The following is a 26,728-nucleotide window of genomic DNA, read 5'->3' as shown; positions in this document are numbered from 1 at the left end:
ACACCCTGTCCTAGGAGATTACAATCTAATATACACTATAAAGGCTGCTCCTGAGAGCATACAGAATAACGTACACCCTGTCCTAGGAGCTTACACTCTAATATACAATATACAGGCTGCTCCTGAGGGCATACAGAATAATGCACACCCTGTCCTAGGAGCTTACAATCTATTATACAATATACAGGCTGCTCCTGAGAGCATACACAATAATCTACACCCTGTCCTAGGAGCTTACACTCTAACGTACAATATACAGGCTGCTCCTGAGAGCATACAGAATAATGTACACCCTGTCCTAGGAGATTACAATCTAATATACAATATACAGGCTGCTCCTGAGGGCATACAGAATAATGTACACCCTGTCCTAGGAGACTACAATCTAATATACAATACCCAGGCTGCTCCTGAGAGCATACAGAATAATGTACACCCTGTCCTAGGAGATTACAATCTAATATACAGGCTGCTCCTGAGGGCATACAGAATAATGTACACCCTGACCTAGGAGCTTACACTCTAATATACAATATACAGGCTGCTTCTGAGAGCATACAGAATAATCTACACCCTGTCCTAGGAGCTTACAATCTAATATACAATATATAGGCTGCTCCTGAGAGCATACAGAATAATCTACACCCTGTCCTAGGAGCTTACAATCTAATATAATATACAGGCTGCCCCTGAGAACATACAGAATAATGTACACCATGTCCTATTTGCTTACACTCTAATATACAATATACAGGCTGCTCAGGAGAGCATACAGAATAATCTACACCCTGTCCTAGGAGCTTACAATCTAATATACAATATATAGGCTGCTCCTGAGAGCATACAGAATAATCTACACCCTGACCTTGGAGCTTACACTCTAATATACAATATACAGGCAGCTCCTGAGAGCATACAGAATAATCTTCACCCTGTCCTAGGAGATTACAATCTGATATATAATATAGAGGCTTCTCCTGAGAGCATACAGAATAATGTACACCCTGTCCTAGGAGATTACAATCTGATATATAATATAGAGGCTTCTCCTGAGAGCATACAGAATAATGTACACCCTGTCCTAGGAGCTTACACTCTAATATACAATATACAGGCTGCTCCTGAGAGCATACAGAATAATCTACACCCTGTCCTAGGAGCTTACAATCTAATATACAATATACAGGCTGCTCCTGAGAGCATACAGAATAATCTACACCCTGTCCTAGGAGCTTACAATCTAATATACAATATATAGGCTGATCCTGAGAGCATACAGAATAATCTACACCCTGTCCTAGGAGCTTACAATCTAATATAATATACAGGCTGCCCCTGAGAGCATACAGAATAATCTACACCCTGTCCTAGGAGCTTACAATCTAATATACAATATACAGGCTGCTCCTGAGAGCATACAGAATAATCTACACCCTGTCCTAGGAGCTTACACTCTAATATACAATATACAGGCTGCTCCTGAGAGCATACAGAATAATCTACACCCTGACCTAGGAGCTTGCACTCTAATGTACAATATACAGGCTGCTCCTGGGGGCATACAGAATAATCTACACCCTGTCCTAGGAGCTTACACTCTAATGTACAATATACAGGCTGCTCCTGAGAGCATACAGAATAATCTACACCCTGTCCTAGGAGATTACAATCTGATATATAACATACAGGCTTCTCCTGAGAGCATACAGAATAATGTACACCCTGTCCTAGGAGCTTACACTCTAATATACAATATACAGGCTTCTCCTGAGAGCATACAGAATAATGTACGCCCTGTCCTAGGAGCTTACACTCTAATATACAATATACAGGCTGCTCCTGAGGGCATACAGAATAATGTACACCCTGTCCTAGGAGCTTACACTCTAATGTACAATATACAGGCTGCTCCTGAGGGCATACAGAATAATGTACACCCTGTCCTAGGAGCTTACACTCTAATATACAATATACAGGCTGCTCTTGAGAGCATACAGAATAATGCACACCCTGTCCTAGGAGCTTACACTCTAATATACAATATACAGGCTTCTCCTGAGGGCATACAGAATAATCTACACCCTGTCCTAGGAGTTTACAATCTAATATACAATACCCAGGCTGCTCCTGAGAGCATACAGAATAATGTACACCCTGTTCTAGGAGATTACAATCTAATATACAATATACAGGCTGCTTCTGAGGACATACAGAATAATGTACACCCTGTCCTAGGAGCTTACACTCTAATGTACAATATACAGGCTGCTCCTGAGGGCATACAGAATAATCTACACCCTGTCCTAGGAGCTTGCAATCTAATATATAATATACAGGCTCCTCCTGAGAGCATACAGAATAATGCACACCCTGTCCTAGCAGATTACACTCTAATATACAATATACAGGCTGCTCATGAGGGCATACAGAATAATCTACACCCTGTCCTAGGAGATTACAATCTAATATACAATATACAGGCTGCTCCTGAGAGCATACAGAATAATGTACACCCTGTCCTAGGAGATTACAATCTAATATACAATATAAAGGCTGCTCCTTAGAGCATACAGAATAACGTACACCCTGTCCTAGGAGCTTACACTCTAATATACAATATACAGGCTGCTCCTGAGGGCATACAGAATAATGCACACCATGTCCTAGGAGCTTACAATCTATTATACAATATACAGGCTGCTCCTGAGAGCATACACAATAATCTACACCCTGTCCTAGGAGCTTACACTCTAACGTACAATATACAGGCTGCTCCTGAGAGCATACAGAATAATGTACACCCTGTCCTAGGAGATTACAATCTAATATACAATATACAGGCTGCTCCTGAGGGCATACAGAATAATGTACACCCTGTCCTAGGAGACTACAATCTAATATACAATACCCAGGCTGCTCCTGAGAGCATACAGAATAATGTACACCCTGTCCTAGGAGATTACAATCTAATATACAGGCTGCTCCTGAGGGCATACAGAATAATGTACACCCTGACCTATGAGCTTACACTCTAATATACAATATACAGGCTGCTTCTGAGAGCATACAGAATAATCTACACCCTGTCCTAGGAGCTTACAATCTAATATACAATATATAGGCTGCTCCTGAGAGCATACAGAATAATCTACACCCTGTCCTAGGAGCTTACAATCTAATATAATATACAGGCTGCCCCTGAGAGCATACAGAATAATGTACACCATGTCCTATTTGCTTACACTCTAATATACAATATACAGGCTGCTCCTGAGAGCATACAGAATAATGTACACCCTGTCATAGGAGACTACAATCTAATATACAATACCCAGGCTGCTCCTGAGAGCATACAGAATAATGTACACCCTGTCCTAGGAGATTACACTCTAATATACAATATACAGGCTGCTCCTGAGAGCATACAGAATAATCTACACCCTGTCCTAGGAGCTTACAATCTAATATACAATATATAGGCTGCTCCTGAGAGCATACAGAATAATCTACACCCTGTCCTAGGAGCTTACAATCTAATATAATATACAGGCTGCCCCTGAGAGCATACAGAATAATGTACACCATGTCCTATTTTCTTACACTCTAATATACAATATACAGGCTGCTCCTGAGAGCATACAGAATAATCTACACCCTGACCTTGGAGCTTACACTCTAATATACAATATACAGGCAGCTCCTGAGGGCATACAGAATAATGTACACCCTGTCCTAGGAGACTACAATCTAATATACAATACCCAGGCTGCTCCTGAGAGCATACAGAATAATGTACACCCTGTCCTAGGAGATTACAATCTAATATACAGGCTGCTCCTGAGGGCATACAGAATAATGTACACCCTGACCTAGGAGCTTACACTCTAATATACAATATACAGGCTGCTTCTGAGAGCATACAGAATAATCTACACCCTGTCCTAGGAGCTTACAATCTAATATACAATATATAGGCTGCTCCTGAGAGCATACAGAATAATCTACACCCTGTCCTAGGAGCTTACAATCTAATATACAATACCCAGGCTGCTCCTGAGAGCATACAGAATAATGTACACCCTGTCCTAGGAGATTACAATCTAATATACAGGCTGCTCCTGAGGGCATACAGAATAATGTACACCCTGACCTAGGAGCTTACACTCTAATATACAATATACATGCTGCTCCTGAGAGCATACAGAATAATCTACACCCTGTCCTAGGAGCTTACAATCTAATATACAATATATAGGCTGCTCCTGAGAGCATACAGAATAATCTACACCCTGTCCTAGGAGCTTACAATCTAATATAATATACAGGCTGCCCCTGAGAGCATACAGAATAATGTACACCATGTCCTATTTGCTTACACTCTAATATACAATATACAGGCTGCTCCTGAGAGCATACAGAATAATCTACACCCTGACCTTGGAGCTTACACTCTAATATACAATATACAGGCAGCTCCTGAGAGCATACAGAATAATCTACACCCTTTCCTAGGAGATTACAATCTGATATATAATATAGAGGCTTCTCCTGAGAGCATACAGAATAATGTACACCCTGTCCTAGGAGATTACAATCTGATATATAATATAGAGGCTTCTCCTGAGAGCATACAGAATAATGTACACCCTGTCCTAGGAGCTTACACTCTAATATACAATATACAGGCTGCTCCTGAGAGCATACAGAATAATGTACACCCTGTCCTAGGAGTTTACAATCTAATATACAATATACAGACTGCTCCTGAGAGCATACAGAATAATCTACACCCTGTCCTAGGAGTTTACAATCTAATATACAATATACAGGCTGCTCCTGAGAGCATACAGAATAATCTACACCCTGTCCTAGGAGCTTACAATCTAATATACAATATATAGGCTGCTCCTGAGAGCATACAGAATAATCTACACCCTGTCCTAGGAGCTTACAATCTAATATACAATATATAGGCTGCTCCTGAGAGCATACAGAATAATCTACACCCTGTCCTAGGAGCTTACAATCTAATATAATATACAGGCTGCCCCTGAGAGCATACAGAATAATCTACACCCTGTCCTAGGAGTTTACAATCTAATATACAATATACAGGCTGCTCCTGAGAGCATACAGAATAATCTACACCCTGTCCTAGGAGCTTACACTCTAATATACAATATACAGGCTGCTCCTGAGAGCATACAGAATAATCTACACCCTGACCTAGGAGCTTGCACTCTAATGTACAATATACAGGCTGCTCCTGGGGGCATACAGAATAATCTACACCCTGTCCTAGGAGCTTACACTCTAATGTACAATATACAGGCTGCTCCTGAGAGCATACAGAATAATCTACACCCTGTCCTAGGAGATTACAATCTGATATATAACATACAGGCTTCTCCTGAGAGCATACAGAATAATGTACACCCTGTCCTAGGAGCTTACACTCTAATATACAATATACAGGCTTCTCCTGAGAGCATACAGAATAATGTACGCCCTGTCCTAGGAGCTTACACTCTAATATACAATATACAGGCTGCTCCTGAGGGCATACAGAATAATGTACACCCTGTCCTAGGAGCTTACACTCTAATGTACAATATACAGGCTGCTCCTGAGGGCATACAGAATAATGTACACCCTGTCCTAGGAGCTTACACTCTAATATACAATATACAGGCTGCTCTTGAGAGCATACAGAATAATGCACACCCTGTCCTAAGAGCTTACACTCTAATATACAATATACAGGCTTCTCCTGAGGGCATACAGAATAATCTACACCCTGTCCTAGGAGTTTACAATCTAATATACAATACCCAGGCTGCTCCTGAGAGCATACAGAATAATGTACACCCTGTTCTAGGAGATTACAATCTAATATACAATATACAGGCTGCTTCTGAGGACATACAGAATAATGTACACCCTGTCCTAGGAGCTTACACTCTAATGTACAATATACAGGCTGCTCCTGAGGGCATACAGAATAATCTACACCCTGTCCTAGGAGCTTGCAATCTAATATATAATATACAGGCTCCTCCTGAGAGCATACAGAATAATGCACACCCTGTCCTAGCAGATTACACTCTAATATACAATATACAGGCTGCTCATGAGGGCATACAGAATAATCTACACCCTGTCCTAGGAGATTACAATCTAATATACAATATACAGGCTGCTCCTGAGAGCATACAGAATAATGTACACCCTGTCCTAGGAGATTACAATCTAATATACAATATAAAGGCTGCTCCTTAGAGCATACAGAATAACGTACACCCTGTCCTAGGAGCTTACACTCTAATATACAATATACAGGCTGCTCCTGAGGGCATACAGAATAATGCACACCATGTCCTAGGAGCTTACAATCTATTATACAATATACAGGCTGCTCCTGAGAGCATACACAATAATCTACACCCTGTCCTAGGAGCTTACACTCTAACGTACAATATACAGGCTGCTCCTGAGAGCATACAGAATAATGTACACCCTGTCCTAGGAGATTACAATCTAATATACAATATACAGGCTGCTCCTGAGGGCATACAGAATAATGTACACCCTGTCCTAGGAGACTACAATCTAATATACAATACCCAGGCTGCTCCTGAGAGCATACAGAATAATGTACACCCTGTCCTAGGAGATTACAATCTAATATACAGGCTGCTCCTGAGGGCATACAGAATAATGTACACCCTGACCTATGAGCTTACACTCTAATATACAATATACAGGCTGCTTCTGAGAGCATACAGAATAATCTACACCCTGTCCTAGGAGCTTACAATCTAATATACAATATATAGGCTGCTCCTGAGAGCATATAGAATAATCTACACCCTGTCCTAGGAGCTTACAATCTAATATAATATACAGGCTGCCCCTGAGAGCATACAGAATAATGTACACCATGTCCTATTTGCTTACACTCTAATATACAATATACAGGCTGCTCCTGAGAGCATACAGAATAATGTACACCCTGTCATAGGAGACTACAATCTAATATACAATACCCAGGCTGCTCCTGAGAGCATACAGAATAATGTACACCCTGTCCTAGGAGATTACACTCTAATATACAATATACAGGCTGCTCCTGAGAGCATACAGAATAATCTACACCCTGTCCTAGGAGCTTACAATCTAATATACAATATATAGGCTGCTCCTGAGAGCATACAGAATAATCTACACCCTGTCCTAGGAGCTTACAATCTAATATAATATACAGGCTGCCCCTGAGAGCATACAGAATAATGTACACCATGTCCTATTTGCTTACACTCTAATATACAATATACAGGCTGCTCCTGAGAGCATACAGAATAATCTACACCCTGACCTTGGAGCTTACACTCTAATATACAATATACAGGCAGCTCCTGAGGGCATACAGAATAATGTACACCCTGTCCTAGGAGACTACAATCTAATATACAATACCCAGGCTGCTCCTGAGAGCATACAGAATAATGTACACCCTGTCCTAGGAGATTACAATCTAATATACAGGCTGCTCCTGAGGGCATACAGAATAATGTACACCCTGACCTAGGAGCTTACACTCTAATATACAATATACAGGCTGCTTCTGAGAGCATACAGAATAATCTACACCCTGTCCTAGGAGCTTACAATCTAATATACAATATATAGGCTGCTCCTGAGAGCATACAGAATAATCTACACCCTGTCCTAGGAGCTTACAATCTAATATACAATACCCAGGCTGCTCCTGAGAGCATACAGAATAATGTACACCCTGTCCTAGGAGATTACAATCTAATATACAGGCTGCTCCTGAGGGCATACAGAATAATGTACACCCTGACCTAGGAGCTTACACTCTAATATACAATATACATGCTGCTCCTGAGAGCATACAGAATAATCTACACCCTGTCCTAGGAGCTTACAATCTAATATACAATATATAGGCTGCTCCTGAGAGCATACAGAATAATCTACACCCTGTCCTAGGAGCTTACAATCTAATATAATATACAGGCTGCCCCTGAGAGCATACAGAATAATGTACACCATGTCCTATTTGCTTACACTCTAATATACAATATACAGGCTGCTCCTGAGAGCATACAGAATAATCTACACCCTGACCTTGGAGCTTACACTCTAATATACAATATACAGGCAGCTCCTGAGAGCATACAGAATAATCTACACCCTTTCCTAGGAGATTACAATCTGATATATAATATAGAGGCTTCTCCTGAGAGCATACAGAATAATGTACACCCTGTCCTAGGAGATTACAATCTGATATATAATATAGAGGCTTCTCCTGAGAGCATACAGAATAATGTACACCCTGTCCTAGGAGCTTACACTCTAATATACAATATACAGGCTGCTCCTGAGAGCATACAGAATAATGTACACCCTGTCCTAGGAGTTTACAATCTAATATACAATATACAGGCTGCTCCTGAGAGCATACAGAATAGTCTACACCCTGTCCTAGGAGTTTACAATCTAATATACAATATACAGGCTGCTCCTGAGAGCATACAGAATAATCTACACCCTGTCCTAGGAGCTTACAATCTAATATACAATATATAGCCTGCTCCTGAGAGCATACAGAATAATCTACACCCTGTCCTAGGAGCTTACAATCTAATATACAATATATAGGCTGCTCCTGAGAGCATACAGAATAATCTACACCCTGTCCTAGGAGTTTACAATCTAATATAATATACAGGCTGCCCCTGAGAGCATACAGAATAATACAGGCTGCCCCTAAGAGCATACAGAATAATGTACACCCTGTCCTATTTGCTTACACTCTAATATACAATATACAGGCTGCTCCTGAGAGCATACAGAATAATCTACACCCTGTCCTAGGAGCTTACACTCTAATGTACAATATACAGGCTGCTCCTGAGGGCATACAGAATAATCTACACCCTGTCCTAGGAGCTTACACTCTAATGTACAATATACAGGCTGCTCCTGAGAGCATACAGAATAATCTACACCCTGTCCGAGGAGATTACAATCTGATATATAATATAGAGGCTTCTCCTGAGAGCATACAGAATAATGTACACCCTGTCCTAGGAGCTTACACTCTAATATACAATACACAGGCTGCTCCTGAGAGCATACAGAATAATGTACACCCTGTCCTAGGAGCTTACACTCTAATATACAATATACAGGCTGCTCCTGAGAGCATACAGAATAATCTACACCCTGTCCTAGGAGCTTACAATCTAATATACAATATACAGGCTGCTCCTGAGAGCATACAGAATAATGTACACCCTGTCCTAGGAGATTACAATCTAATATACAATATGCCCGCTGCTCCTGAGGGCATACAGAGTAATCTACACTCTGTCCTAGGAGCTTACAATCTAATATACAATATACAGGCTTCTCCTGAGAGCATACAGAATAATGTATACCCTGTCCTAGGAGCTTACACTCTAATATACAATATACAGGCTGCTCCTGAGAGCATATAGAATAATGCACACCCTGTCCTAGAAGCTTACACTCTAATATACAATATACAGGCTGCTCCTGAGAGCATACAGAATAATGCACACCCTGTCATAGGAGCTTACAATCTAATATACAGTATACAGGTTGCTCCTGAGGGCATACAGAATAATGTACACCCTGTCCTAGGAGCTTACAATCTAATATACAATATACAGGCTGCTCCTGAGAGCATACAGAATAATCTACACCCTGTCCTAGGAGCTTACAATCTAATATAATATACAGGCTGCTCCTGAGAGCATACAGAATAATCTACACCCTGTCCTAGGAGCTTACAATCTAATATACAATATACAGGCTGCTCCTGAGAGCATACAGAATAATCTACACCCTGTCCTAGGAGCTTACAATCTAATATACAATATATAGGCTGCTCCTGAGAGCATACAGAATAATCTACACCCTGTCCTAGGAGTTTACAATCTAATATAATATACAGGCTGCCCCTGAGAGCATACAGAATAATACAGGCTGCCCCTGAGAGCATACAGAATAATGTACACCCTGTCCTATTTGCTTACACTCTAATATACAATATACAGGCTGCTCCTGAGAGCATACAGAATAATCTACACCCTGTCCTAGGAGCTTACACTCTAATGTACAATATACAGGCTGCTCCTGAGGGCATACAGAATAATCTACACCCTGTCCTAGGAGCTTACACTCTAATGTACAATATACAGGCTGCTCCTGAGAGCATACAGAATAATCTACACCCTGACCTTGGAGCTTACACTCTAATATACAATATACAGGCTGCTTCTGAGGGCATACAGAATAATCTACACCCTGTCCTAGGAGTTTACACTCTAATATACAATATACAGGCAGCTCCTGAGAGCATACAGAATAATCTACACCCTTTCCTAGGAGATTACAATCTGATATATAATATAGAGGCTTCTCCTGAGAGCATACAGAATAATGTACACCCTGTCCTAGGAGCTTACACTCTAATATACAATATACAGGCTGCTCCTGAGAGCATACAGAATAATGTACACCCTGTCCTAGGAGCTTACACTCTAATATACAATATACAGGCTGCTCCTGAGAGCATACAGAATATTCTACACCCTGTCCTAGGAGTTTACAATCTAATATACAATATACAGGCTGCTCCTGAGAGCATACAGAATAATCTACACCCTGTCCTAGGAGCTTACAATCTAATATACAATATATAGGCTGCTCCTGAGAGCATACAGAATAATCTACACCCTGTCCTAGGAGCTTACAATCTAATATACAATATATAGGCTGCTCCTGAGAGCATACAGAATAATCTACACCCTGTCCTAGGAGTTTACAATCTAATATAATATACAGGCTGCCCCTGAGAGCATACAGAATAATACAGGCTGCCCCTAAGAGCATACAGAATAATGTACACCCTGTCCTATTTGCTTACACTCTAATATACAATATACAGGCTGCTCCTGAGAGCATACAGAATAATCTACACCCTGTCCTAGGAGCTTACACTCTAATGTACAATATACAGGCTGCTCCTGAGGGCATACAGAATAATCTACACGATGTCCTAGGAGCTTACACTCTAATGTACAATATACAGGCTGCTCCTGAGAGCATACAGAATAATCTACACCCTGTCCGAGGAGATTACAATCTGATATATAATATAGAGGCTTCTCCTGAGAGCATACAGAATAATGTACACCCTGTCCTAGGAGCTTACACTCTAATATACAATACACAGGCTGCTCCTGAGAGCATACAGAATAATGTACACCCTGTCCTAGGAGCTTACACTCTAATATACAATATACAGACTGCTCCTGAGAGCATACAGAATTATCTCCACCCTGTCCTAGGAGCTTACAATCTAATATACAATATACAGGCTGCTCCTGAGAGCATACAGAATAATCTACACCCCGTCCTATGAGTTTACAATCTAACATACAATATACAGGCTGCTCCTGAGAGCATACAGAGTAATCTACACCCTGTCCTAGGAGCTTACAATCTAATATACAATATACAGGCTTCTCCTGAGAGCATACAGAATAATGTATACCCTGTCCTAGGAGCTTACACTCTAATATACAATATACAGGCTGCTCCTGTGAGCATATAGAATAATGCACACCCTGTCCTAGAAGCTTACACTCTAATATACAATATACAGGCTGCTCCTGAGAGCATACAGAATAATGCACACCCTGTCATAGGAGCTTACAATCTAATATACAGTATACAGGTTGCTCCTGAGGGCATACAGAATAATGTACACCCTGTCCTAGGAGCTTACAATCTAATATACAATATACAGGCTGCTCCTGAGAGCATACACAATAATCTACACCCTGTCCTAGGAGCTTACAATCTAATATAATATACAGGCTGCTCCTGAGAGCATACAGAATAATCTACACCCTGTCCTAGGAGCTTACAATCTAATATACAATATACAGGCTGCTCCTGAGAGCATACAGAATAATCTACACCCTGTCCTAGGAGCTTACAATCTAATATACAATATATAGGCTGCTCCTGAGAGCATACAGAATAATCTACACCCTGTCCTAGGAGTTTACAATCTAATATAATATACAGGCTGCCCCTGAGAGCATACAGAATAATACAGGCTGCCCCTGAGAGCATACAGAATAATGTACACCCTGTCCTATTTGCTTACACTCTAATATACAATATACAGGCTGCTCCTGAGAGCATACAGAATAATCTACACCCTGTCCTAGGAGCTTACACTCTAATGTACAATATACAGGCTGCTCCTGAGGGCATACAGAATAATCTACACCCTGTCCTAGGAGCTTACACTCTAATGTACAATATACAGGCTGCTCCTGAGAGCATACAGAATAATCTACACCCTGTCCGAGGAGATTACAATCTGATATATAATATAGAGGCTTCTCCTGAGAGCATACAGAATAATGTACACCCTGTCCTAGGAGCTTACACTCTAATATACAATACACAGGCTGCTCCTGAGAGCATACAGAATAATGTACACCCTGTCCTAGGAGCTTACACTCTAATATACAATATACAGACTGCTCCTGAGAGCATACAGAATTATCTCCACCCTGTCCTAGGAGCTTACAATCTAATATACAATATACAGGCTGCTCCTGAGAGCATACAGAATAATCTACACCCCGTCCTAGGAGCTTACAATCTAATATACAATATACAGGCTGCTCCTGAGAGCATACAGAGTAATCTACACCCTGTCCTAGGAGCTTACAATCTAATATACAATATACAGGCTTCTCCTGAGACCATACAGAATAATGTATACCCTGTCCTAGGAGCTTACACTCTAATATACAATATACAGGCTGCTCCTGAGAGCATATAGAATAATGCACACCCTGTCCTAGAAGCTTACACTCTAATATACAATATACAGGCTGCTCCTGAGAGCATACAGAATAATGCACACCCTGTCCTAGGAGCTTACAATCTAATATACAATATACAGGCTGCTCCTGAGAGCATACACAATAATCTACACCCTGTCCTAGGAGCTTACAATCTAATATAATATACAGGCTGCCCCTGAGAGCATACAGAATAATGTACACCCTGTCCTATTTGCTTACACTCTAATATACAATATACAGGCTGCTCCTGAGAGCATACAGAATAATGTACACCCTGTCCTAGGAGCTTACAATCTAATATACAATATACAGACTGCTCCTGAGAGCATACAGAATAATGCACACCCTGTCCTATGAGCTTACACTATAATATATAATATACAGGCTGCTCATGAGAGCATACAGAATAATCTACACCCTGTCCTAGGAGCTTACACTCTAATATACAATATACAGACTGCTCCTGAGAGCATACAGAATAATGTACACCCTGTCCTAGGAGCTTACAATCTAATATAATATACAGTCTGCTCCTGAGAGCATACAGAATAATGTACACCCTGTCCTAGGAACTTACACTCTAATATACAATATACAGGCTGCTCATGAGAGGATACAGAATAATGTACACCCTGTTCTATTTGCTTACACTCTAATATACAATATACAGGCTGCTCCTGAGAGCATACAGAATAATCTACACTCTGACCTAGGAGCTTACACTCTAATATACAATATACAGGCTGCTCCTGAGGGCATACAGAATAATGTACACCCTGTCCTAGGAGCTTACACTCTAATGTACAATACCCAGGCTGCTCCTGAGAGCTTACAGAATAATGTACACCCTGTCCTAGGAGATTTCAGTCTAATATACAATATACAGGCTGCTCCTGAGAGCATACAGAATAACGTACACCCTGTCCTAGGAGCTTACACTCTAATATACAATATATAGGCTGCTCCTGAGGGCATACAGAATAATGCACACCCTGTCCTAGGAGCTTGCAATCTAATATACAATATACAGGTTGCTCGTGAGGGCATACAGAATAATGTACACCCTGTCCTAGGAGATTACAATCTAATATGCAATAAACAGGCTGCTCCTGAGAGCATACAGAATAATCTACACCCTGTCCTAGTAGCTTACACTCTAATGTACAATATACAGGCTGCTCCTGAGGGCATGCAGAATAATCTACACCCTGTCCTAAGAGCTTACACTCTAATATACTATATACAGGCTGCTACTGAGGGCATACAGAATAATCTACACCCTGTCCTAGGAGATTACAATCTATTATACAATATACAGGCTGCTCCTGAGAGCATACAGAATAATCTACACCCTGTCCTAGGAGTTTACACTCTAATGTACAATATACAGGCTGCTCCTGAGGGCATGCAGAATAATCTACACCCTGTCCTAGGAGCTTACACTCTAATATACTATATACAGGCTGCTCCTGAGGGCATACAGAATAATCTACACCCTGTCCTAGGAGATTACAATCTAATATCCAATATGCAAGCTGCTCCTGAGAGCATACAGAATAATGTACACCCTGTCCTAGGAGATTACAATCTAATATACAATATACAGGCTGCTCCTGAGAGCATACAGAATAATGTACACCCTGTCCTAGGAGCTTACACTCTAATGTACAATATACAGGCTGCTCCTGAGGGCATGCAGAATAATCTACACCCTGTCCTAGGAGTTTACAATCTAATATACAATATACAGGCTGCTCCTGAGGGCATACAGAATAATCTACACCCTGTCCTAGGAGCTTACACTCTAATATATAATTTACAGGCTGCTCCTGAGGGCATACAGAATAATGCACACCCTGTCCAAGGAGCTTACACTCTAATATATAATATAGAGGCTGCTCCTGAGAGCATACAGAATAATGTACACCCTGTCCTAGGAGCTTACAATCTAATATACAATATACAGGCTGCTCCTGAGAGCATACAGAATAATGCACACCCTGTCCTAGGAGATTGCAATCTAATATACAATATACAGGCTACTCCTGAGAGCATACAGAATAATCTACACCCTGTCCTAGGAACTTACAATCTAACATACAATATACAAGCTGCTCCAGAGAGCATGCAGAATAATGTACACCCTGTCCTAGGAGATTACAATCTAATAAACAATATACAGGCTGCTCCTGAGAGCATACAGAATAATGTACACCCTGTCCTAGGAGATTACAATCTAATATACAATATACAGGCTGCTCCTGAGAACATACCGATTAATCTGCACCCTGTCCTAGGAGCTTACACTCTAATGTACAACATAAAGGCTGCTCCTGAGGGCATGCAGAATAATCTACACCCTGTCCTAGGAGCTTACAATCTAATATACAATATACAGGCTGCTCCTGAGGGCATTCAGAATAATCTACACCCTGTCCTAGGTGCTTACAATCTAATATACAATATACCGGCTGCTCCTGAGGGCATACAGAATAATGTACACCCAGTCCTAGGAGTTTACACTCTAATATACAATATACAGGCTGCTCCTGAGAGCATACACAATAATCTTCACCCTGTCCTAGGAGCTTACAATCTAATATACAATATACAGGCTGCTCCTGAGAGCATACAGAATAATCTACACCCTATCCTAGGAGCTTACACTCTAATATACAATATACAGGCTGCTCCTGAGAGCATACAGAATAATCTACACCCTGTCCTAGGAGTTTACAATCTAATATATAATATACAGGCTGCTCCTGAGGGCATACAGAATAATGTAGACCCTGTCCTAGGAGCTTACACTCTAATATGCAATATACAGGCTGCTCCTGAGAGAATACAGAATAATGTACACCCTGCCCTAGGAGATTACAATCTAATATACAATATACAGGCTGCTCCTGAGAGCATACAGAATAATGTACACCCTGTCCTAGGAGCTTACACTCTAATATACGATATACAGGCTGCTCCTGAGGTCATATAGAATAATCTACACCCTGTCCTAGGAGCTTACAATCTAATATACAATACCCAGGCTGCTCCTGAGAGCATAGAGAATAATGTACACCCTGTCCTAGGAGATTACAATCTAATATACAATATTCAGGCTGCTCCTGAGGGCATACAGAATAATGTACACCCTGTCCTAGGAGCTTACAATCTAATATACAATATACAGGCTGCTCCTGAGGGCATACAGAATAATCTACACCCTGTTTTAGGAGCTTACAATCTAATATACAATATACAGGCTGCTCCTGAGGGCATACAGAATAATGTACACCCTGTCCTAGGAGATTACAATCTAATATACAATATACAGGCTGCTCCTGAGGGCATACAGAATAATCTACACCCTGTTTTAGGAGCTTACAATCTAATATACAATATACAGGCTGCTCCTGAGAGCATACAGAATAATCTACACCCTGTCCTTGGAGCTTACAATCTAATATAATATACAGGCTGCTCCTGAGAGCATACAGAATAATGTACACCCTGTCCTAGTAGCTTACACTCTAATATACAATATACAGGCTGCTCCTGAGAGCATACAGAATAATCTACACCCTGACCTAGGAGCTTACACTCTAATGTACAATATACAGGCTGCTCCTGAGAGCATACAGAATAATGTACACCCTGTCCTAGGAGCTTACACTCTAATATACAATATACAGGCTGCTCCTGAGAGCATACAGAATAATGTGAACCCTGTCCTAGGAGATTACAATCTAATATACAATATACAGGCTGCTCCTGAGAGCATACAGAATAACGTACACCCTGTCCTAGGAGCTTACACTCTAATATACAATATATAGGCTGCTCCTGAGGGCATACAGAATAATGCACACCCTGTCCTAGGAGCTTGCAATCTAATATACAATATACAGGTTGCTCGTGAGGGCATACAGAATAATGTACACCCTGTCCTAGGAGATTACAATCTAATATGCAATAAACAGGCTGCTCCTGAGAGCATACAGAATAATATACACCCTGTCCTAGTAGCTTACACTCTAATGTACAATATACAGGCTGCTCCTGAGGGCATGCAGAATAATCTACACCCTGTCCTAAGAGCTTACACTCTAATATACTATATACAGGCTGCTACTGAGGGCATACAGAATAATCTACACCCTGTCCTAGGAGATTACAATCTATTATACAATATACAGGCTGCTCCTGAGAGCATACAGAATAATCTACACCCTGTCCTAGGAGTTTACACTCTAATGTACAATATACAGGCTGCTCCTGAGGGCATGCAGAATAATCTACACCCTGTCCTAGGAGCTTACACTCTAATATACTATATACAGGCTGCTCCTGAGGGCATACAGAATAATCTACACCCTGTCCTAGGAGATTACAATCTAATATCCAATATGCAAGCTGCTCCTGAGAGCTTACAGAATAATGTACACCCTGTCCTAGGAGATTACAATCTAATATACAACATACAGGCTGCTCCTGAGAGCATACAGAATAATGTACACCCTGTCCTAGGAGCTTACACTCTAATGTACAATATACAGGCTGCTCCTGAGGGCATGCAGAATAATCTACACCCTGTCCTAGGAGTTTACAATCTAATATACAATATACAGGCTGCTCCTGAGGGCATACAGAATAATCTACACCCTGTCCTAGGAGCTTACACTCTAATATATAATTTACAGGCTGCTCCTGAGGGCATACAGAATAATGCACACCCTGTCCTAGGAGCTTACACTGTAATATATAATATAGAGGCTGCTCCTGAGAGCATACAGAATAATGTACACCCTGTCCTAGGAGCTTACAATCTAATATACAATATACAGGCTGCTCCTGAGAGCATACAGAATAATGCACACCCTGTCCTAGGAGATTACAATCTAATATGCAATATACAGGCTACTCCTGAGAGCATACAGAATAATCTACACCCTGTCCTAGGAACTTACAATCTAACATACAATATACAAGCTGCTCCAGAGAGCATGCAGAATAATGTACACCCTGTCCTAGAAGCTTACACTCTAATATACAATATACAGGCTGCTCCTGAGAGCATGCAGAATAATCTACGCCATGTCCTAGGAGCTTACACTCTAATATACAATATACAGGATTCTCCTGAGAGCATACACAATAATCTCCACCCTGTCCTAGGAGCTTACAATCTAATATACAATATACAGGCTGCTCCTGAGACCATACAGAATAATCTACACCGTGTCCTAGGAGCCTACACTCTAATGTACAATATACAGGCTGCTCCTAAGGGCATACAGAATAATCTACACCCTGTCCTAGGAGCTTACAATCTAATATACATTATACAGGCTGCTCCTGAGAGCATGCAGAATAATGTACACCCTGTCCTAGGAGCTTACACTGTAATATACAATATACAGGCTGCTCCTGAGACCATACAGAATAATCTACACCCTGTCCTAGGAGCTTACTCTCTAATATACAATATACAGGGTGCTCCTGAGGGCATACAGAATAATCTACACCCTGTCCTAGGAGCTTACAATCTAATATACAATATACAGGCTGCTCCTGAGAGCATACAGAATAATGCACACCCTGTCCTAGGAGATTACAATCTAATATATAATATACAGGCTGCTCCTGAGGGCATACAGAATAATCTACACCCTGTCCTAGGAGCTTACACTCTAATGTACAATATACAGGCTGCTCCTGAGGGCATACAGAATAATCTACACCCTGTCCTAGGAGCTTACAATCTAATATACAATATACATGCTGCTCCTGAGGTCATACAGAATAATCTACACCCTGTCCTAGGAGCTTACTATCTAGTATACAATATCCGGATGTAGCTTACCGGAGGGTGGGAGCGGTGTAGCGGGGTCACAAGAGGAGGTGTCACTGCTACTGGAGGCCGGTGTCGGCGGGCCCTAGCCTCTCATAAGATGTCGATCCCGGTGAGTAGAGTCCCTTTTCCTATTGATTGTCCTTTAGTGGGCTTTTGGAAAATGGACGCTGGAGGAGGCGTCTCCCGAGATCTCAATCTGCGCATGTGCCGCTTCCAGCAGCCAGTTTTCCAAAGCCCACTGCAGGCCAGTCAATAGGAAAAGGGACTCTGCTCACCGGGATCGACATCTTATGAGAGGCCAGGGCCCGCAGCATCGCCCCACTCCTACTGTAGCCGGCCCAGTAACCGCAGTGGCCCTGCCTCCTGTGGCCTCGCTCCACCGCCGCCCCCCCCCCCCCCGGTAACCTACCGTTAATTGGACTATATGAGGCACCACCATTTTATTTCAAATATATATTTTCCACCCCAAAATTTGGGGGGCGTCTTATGGTCCGGTGCATCTTACAGTCTGCAAAATATGGTAATGGCAATGTAAGTCTATGGGTCTGTGAAAAAATTGGACCGCACTTTGATTACATCTGAGTGCGGTCCGATTTTCACCGACTGACAGAAGGGAGAAGCTCTGAGAAAAACTGATGCCACTCTGATCAAAGTCTGATCAGAGTCTGTGACTCTATGATGCCAGTAGCTTCAATTCTGCTCATGATATCCTGTGGTTCCAGTTGTGGTCCTCTGGTCAAGCTACTACGTTCTCCGTTGTTTCTGCTCGGCCATCCTGCTGCGCCACCGTCATCTGTCCGTGCTTCGTTACAGCTGCTCATCTGAACTAGATGAGACATAACACCTATCATTACAAAAAAGAGGATTCAATGATAGGTCCTATTTAAGGAATCATCCTGATACACAACAGAGAACACCACACTCAGATGTTTGCTGAGATTTTTTAGGGGTAAATGTTGCAGTTCTGAACTTCACCACAAACTCCCCACAGCTACACAATGTGTGAATGGGGCCTTAGTGTTCAGTGAACAGCTGCCTACCTGGACTTGTCTTCCTCAAGCTGCTGCCTCTGGGACCCAAGATGGTTCAGGATTAGAACTTTATACATTCTGTACCAATGTGATGTCATGTGATATCTATGATGTCATGTGCCCTGTGATGCCATGTGATATCTATGATGTCATGTGTCCTGTGATGTCATAATATCTGCCACTGCTGTGTTATGTATCAAGTTTCCAACATCAAGGAAGAGTTGAATTAATAAAATAAAATCACAGGCTGCAAATAACCACCGGCCTCATTTTTAATTGAGTCATGACGCACGTTATAACCTAAACATTTCCACCCTTTTATTCTAATCTGCATCACCTACTGCTCTATGACCTAAAGGAAAACACCGGACGCCATACTGCAAATCCTGATCACGATAAACCGTCAGTTCCTGGTCACCCCCGGTCCAACACGACCAAGAGAGCTGACAATGGAGAACTGGAGCAGTCTGCAATTACATTTATGTTATGAAAACGTTATGTTTTGACATTATTGGCAAAGCTACCAAAAAATGGAACCAAATGGAGTGGTATCAACTAGCCCACCCCTTTCTATATGCTTTTATTAGAGCACATAGGTGTCATAGAGGGCTAAACCAGCCGATTGCTGAGGGTCTTCAAGACCTCTGACAGATGATCAGTTGATCAACCAGCAAGTCCTCATTTAGGGAAGGGGTTGTACAGATTGGTAACCCCTGTTAGGCCGGGCTCACACTGTCTTACTAAAGCACCAAAATGTGCAGATTTTCCTTGGAATCTGGTCAATAACATTTTTTTTCAATCATAGAATCATTATAACAATCACAGCACAGGACACAGGATCCAGCGCTTTCTGCTGAGATTTTCAGGTGAATGATGCAGTTCTGAATCCCACCACTAACCCCCCATCTATACAATGTATGAGTGAGGACGTAAGTGAGGAGATCCCTACCTGGACTTGTTCCCTTCAAGCTGTCCGGCTCTAATGAAACAAGATGGCTCCGGTGTTACACTCTGTACATTCTACACCAATTGTGATGTCACACGATGTCTATGATGTGTATGTGCTTTGTGATGTCATCAAAACTGCCTGTTTAACCCCTTCCAATCCAATGACATACTTTGATTTTGTGAACAGGTTATTTGGATGCAATAGCGCAGACAATGAAGGGACAATAGTAATCATCCAAAGCTATTTATTTTTCTACCACTGAAAGGAAATCTAACTATAGGGACACACACACACACACATATATATATATATATATATATATACACATATATATATATATATATATATATATATATATATATATATACAATACAGACCAAAAGTTTGGACACACCCTCTCATTTAAAGATTTTTTGGTATTTTCATGACTATGAAAATTGGACATTCACACTGAAGGCATCAGAACTATGAATTAACACATGTGGAATTATATACTTAACAAAAAAGTGTGAAACAACTGAAAATATGTCTTATATTCTAGGTTCTTCAAAGTAGCCACCTTTTGCTTTGATGACTGCTTTGCACACTCTTGGTATTCTCTTGATGAGCTTCAAGAGGTAGTCACCGGAAATGGTCTTCCAACAATGAGCAGATCTAATTTGATGCAGGTGTTAGTTTTGGAAATGAAAATTTACAGGGTGATTCCATAATTTTTTCCTCAGAATTGAGTGATTCCATAATTTTTTCCCTCTGCTTGGTCTGAAAAAAATTACTCTTACTGAGTGCCACATTTTTTATCTTGATTTCTTTTAGTGTTTCTTAAAGCCCTGAAGTTGCCATTTGAAATGACTTTAGTATTGTCCCATGTCTGTGATCTGCTTTTTTTCAACAATATTAAACAACTGAATGAACATCCTCCGAGCCCGGTGATTCCATAATTTTTGTCAGGAGTTGTATATATTAACTTTGAAGTCAAGGTGACCTACAAACAGCACGTTTTAACACTTTCTTACATAATGTGACTTTTTTTTTACTTTGTTCCATCACTTGATATTGGCAATCTTTCCCTGTAGCCATAATAAATCTGTCTTCCCTTCTCTCTGAAGGCCTGCAGACCATCAGCGAGTGTTTCTTTCAACCCATCCATAAGATCTCTTGTAGGTTTGAACTTTTGCCATATTTAGAGTGCACTCCAAAAATTCTCCTAATTTACCCCCATTGAATAAAGGTTACACATTATTTGTAAACGGCTTATTTAGGACAGGACCCTTAAAACTGACTTTACTTGCCATGTTATTTTATTTATTTTAACCCAAAATGTCTGCAATTCTCTTTTTTTTCAGGTAGAACCAGATAAAGAGAAATCCATCATAAATGCTGATGCCGGTACAATTGAGGGTAAAGGACTCTATACTTATGGTAACTAACTAAAATACTAAGGGGGAGATATACTAGTCCTGTGTAATAGATTGACAAAATAAAATTAAACTACGCAGTCTTAAAATGCACGGTGGTTGACGCTAGATGATAAATCTGGAGCATTTTTTAGACTGTCTAGTGCAAGTACTTGAATCAGTGGTATCTGTGAAATAAATCGCAGCATGCACTGGTCTTGTCCAACTTACAGACCGGACTAGTGCATGTGAATAATAGGCAGCTCCTGCCCTCGCCCCATATCTGGACAAGCACACGGAACTGCACACGGAGCCCGTCAGGTCCGCCATTTGTGGATGTGACCAGTCCAAGTTTTATTATGGCCATCCCACGCTACTTAAGTCAAAAAATGAAGCCCGCCTTAATTAAATTCAGCATATTTTACTAACACTGTTTCCATACATGCTTTTCTATACACTTTTAACATGTCTAATGAGATGCAAAGTGTGCTTAAATAAGGCTGGGGCTACAGAACATGTGTCGTATTGCGACATCGCATCTAATAAATTCCTATGATGTCGCATTGAGATGTGTGACATAATGCGACTGCGACACAGAGTTGCAAATGTTTCCAAACATGTTGGATTTTCTGTTGCAAATTGCAGGGAACTTACTTGCCATAGGCTTCAATTCAAGGTAGATGCGATTGCAATTTGTGTGCGACTTGGCTATTTTTTTTTCTACAGCAAAATCACATTCTAAAATAGTTGCAACACAGCAAGTTGCACAGATGTTTTTTAATGTGCGACACATGCTGTCTAAATGTGGTACATGGCATGTCTGCCAGGATTCTGACTCAATTTTAGACAGAATTATGGCATATTTTAGTTAGTAAATTCCCCCTAACTATGTATAAAAGATAGGGAAAAAAAATTAATGAAGCATAAAATGTAAGAGAAGTGAGTGGTTAAATTTGCCTATTCTGTAAACATAGGGAAATAAAGGTATAATGTATGTATCTATATCATATTTGGGAAATACACTTTCAGACATTGGGTTCCAGAATATAAAGCATGGCCATTGTATGAGCAATTAATCAGACTTGATAATTCCACCTTTATTCTAGAATTCGATATAACCCCCGTCTCCACTCGCACTAGAAGCAGTCAACTGAAGAGGCCAAAGATTGGAAAGAAAGTTGTTGAAGCAGCAGTGGACACTGCCAGCAGTGATATTGCATCCATGAAGTAATGGCGTCTTTATATGTATACCCACTGTTATTTATTAGTCTCCAACTGTGGATCATTACCTAAAGAGATTATGTTGTTAAAATATACATAAATGTTATAAATACCATATAAGAGAATTTTGAGATAATAGCGAAGGCGGTGGGAGGGGGAGGGTGGTGGTCTCCATACAGGATTCAAGGAGTGCATATCCTTCTGGAGAAACCAACATGTCAATGGACATTTCATTGATTTCAGTACAAACTACCATCCTCGACATTTGAAATTGCAAACATCAAATTGCCGATCAGTGATGACCTAGAGGTGCTCACTGGTAGACTGAATGGCCTAAATGTGCTACCATGGCCAGCAGAGTCTCCAGACTTGTCTCCGATTGAACACATCTGATATGTCATTGGTCGGCAATTGCAAAGGGAGCTGCCAGCAGTGGATCTTGATGATTTGCCCAAGAGCATTCACTGTGACAGAACATTGCTCAGATATACATTAATAACCTCATTGATGGTAGCCAAGGCTGTAAGTGCAGGGATTTCTGACCGCGGCGCTCATACTCGATACTGAATAAATTTAAATGTTTTGAAACTTTTGTTTTAATTTTTTCATCATCTACATTTCATTACCTTGTCTATCCATCCTGTGATTTCCATAATTCCATGACTTCTCCTTCTTGGTGTTGGCAGTCTCAGTGTTGAGTGTATGTTATGCTTCTTGTCTCTTGTAGTAGAAAACTTGCTGATAAGTTTCTTTACAAATTATAACTGAATACTAAGGGGCCTTAACAGGTCATTTAGCGAATGGACCCTTCTAACACAAAAGGAGTGTTAAAAACGGACAGCCCCAACTTAGCATTTAGCAGAGATCACAATGGTAAAATGTGTTAGTTTAGACCTGTACTTTTTTCCCAAATTATACATTGGCAAAATTCAGTCATTGCTGCTTTGCAATGGCCAACACTTAAAATCTTTCATACATTCTAAGAAAATGGCCACTCGAAACACTAGAGCTTTGCTTAGTATGTTCTTCCTGAGATTTCCGGAAAATTTAGCTTTTGGTCAGGATATTGTCAGGTCCTTAAAATTAAACTTGTCTGAGTGTAGTAGTGAGTAGTGTAGCTGTGAATCCAGCCATGAGAGGAGATAAAACATTTACTAAAAGCTGGAGCTCTGTTTTTCTGCCTCAGTCTTCCTACATCAGCTCCCTCAACTTTCCAAAGCTTTCTATAGGCAGTATGCAATATGATCCCTAATCAAGCTCATAATCTTGTTTCTCAAGACAGATTGTACTAGTATATTGAGAGTGAATGATTAGTTGATGTGCGGGGAGGAAGAGAAAAAATGGTTTATTGGTGGAGAAAGAAGTGTATTTCTCTGATAATATATATACGTTTTTATATGCCCATGCACTGTTGAGTGACTATTTAACAGTATTGTCCTTCACGACATACTGTCATATTGTTGACCTACCTATGGGATGGGTCAATAAGATTAGAGTTGGTCCGACACCCTGAAACCACCACCAATTAGCTATTATTTTCTTTAGAGGCCGCAGTATATAAACACTTTGAACAGAGCTGCAAAGTGCAGTTCTATCCAATAAAAAACAAATGGAAGAAATTGCACCAAAGAACCAAAAATTAGATGAATAAAACAATATTTATTGAGCCATTGTATAAAAATGTACAAATTATTAAAAACTAGGGTAATGACAAATGAGTGACACAATAGATGGCACCACAATAAAACAAGGCAGGCGTAATAACATATAGTCCAATATGCAAACCACATATACAATGGGGTAATAGATCAGGACATAGACATGTGGCCTCAAAAGCCTATGAGTAACACAGTAGTAGTTTGTAAGTTAATTTTGTAAAGCCTAAAGGCGGCCACAAGCCGGTGTCCTGGTTAAGTAGTATACTCACATAGAACAATATCCTGCAAACTACATATATTTGGGTAAAGAATGAATTACCTTGATCAAATATTGCGGTGCCACCAGCCCAACGCGCGTTTCGGCAAGCGTGCCTTCTTCTATCCAAAACTTAGTGGCTGCTGCTGGGTACAGCAGAACGACTCCTATTCATTTGATAGGAGCTGTTCTGCAGTACCCTGAAGCAGTAGCTACACATTGAATGGAGCTATGCTTTGGAGCTCTATTCAGAGTATTTACATCCGGCTGTCTCCAGAGCAAATAACAGCTGATCGGTGGAGGTGCCGGGTGTCTATATTATATAAACATTTTGTAGCACTGGGAACAGTTTTTCCTATCAGAAATATACCCATTGCTGTGACATTAAACCCTGATGTTCTTTTATGGACACTTGTCCTTACTGTATTTTATGGGGTATCAGATCACTGTGAAATCACTGTGATTCTGTGTGAATGCACTTTTATGGATTACTGATCGTTTCCCATGATTAGTTGTGTCATTTTGGAGTAGAGCTGTGTACACTTTGGTATGACCCTGTGGCTTTTTGGTGACTTTTTCATTGTGCTGTTTTGGTTACAGAATGGTGTCTAAAGAACAGATAGTGGAGAACTTCAAAGAGCTCATCCAGCAGCTTGCAGAAGAAAAGGATGAGAGCGAGATGTCCAAGCTCCAGGAGCAGATCTTAGCAAGACCCGTGGAGCACATGCTATGTGACAACCTGGATCTTCAGAAAGAGGAAAGGAGTGAGAACAAACAGGTACAGAAATCACAAGTCTAGTGAAAGCTACTTACTAGTACCTTATCACAGTACTCTGCTCCATAATATGGTGCCTAAGTCTACTCATGCCCATAGTGTCGCTATACCTCCGATGTTTTACAGAGGTACACAAGATTTTTAACAGATTCATTTTGGAGTACAAAAAAGTACCGTTCCATTAGAACAGGTATTAATGGCAATACTTCTAGGGAAGAGTAAAGTGCCATATGTGGGGACACAGAAAACATAATATAAGCCACTCACCTCCATACAGGATCATTGCACACGGATTAGCTGTAATCATGCAGTTTTAGGGTATGTATATGTGATGCAGAAATTTCTGCAGGTCTAATACATATAATGTGGACCTGTAGAAATCCATGCACATGCCTAAGATATATACAAATAGGTGTGAACAGCCCTTCAGGGATGAAAATTCTTTATCAACAAATTTCCCAAAAGGGGCAAATAGACCCTATACATAAGGGATGTATTAAAACATGACTTTTATTTAATTTTAGATTTAAAAAAGGCCTGTAAAGTTTTAAAATTCGCTAGAGTGATCTTGTATTAATTATGTATATATATATATATATTCGGATCCCTAGTTTAGTAGATCCTATCTATTCAGCCAGTT

The 26,728-nt window shown here is 40.6% G+C and overlaps 1 protein-coding gene across 4 annotated transcripts in view; it reads left to right on the top strand.

Annotated features, from left to right (window-relative positions):
• The window catches only part of FAM169A (family with sequence similarity 169 member A), a 165,217-nt gene that overhangs the window by 104,162 nt on the left and 34,327 nt on the right, over nt 1-26,728 (top strand). For 3 of the 4 annotated variants that reach the window (XM_073679921.1, XM_073679929.1, XM_073679911.1), the window contains 3 exons: nt 22,128-22,203; nt 23,285-23,405; nt 25,914-26,091. In XM_073679921.1, the coding sequence (XP_073536022.1) occupies nt 22,128-22,203; nt 23,285-23,405; nt 25,914-26,091 (375 nt within the window). The remainder of the gene's footprint in view (nt 1-22,127; nt 22,204-23,284; nt 23,406-25,913; nt 26,092-26,728) is intronic. The other variant, XM_073679932.1, reaches the window with a different exon arrangement.

Source organism: Phyllobates terribilis, unplaced genomic scaffold, assembly GCF_046119375.1.
Source record: "Phyllobates terribilis strain yellow unplaced genomic scaffold, ASM4611937v1 Scaffold_1__5_contigs__length_1240528914, whole genome shotgun sequence".
Classification (NCBI taxonomy): Eukaryota; Metazoa; Chordata; class Amphibia; order Anura; family Dendrobatidae; genus Phyllobates; species Phyllobates terribilis.
Note: the sequence above shows the minus strand (reverse complement) of the source record. Positions and strands in the feature narration are given on the sequence as shown.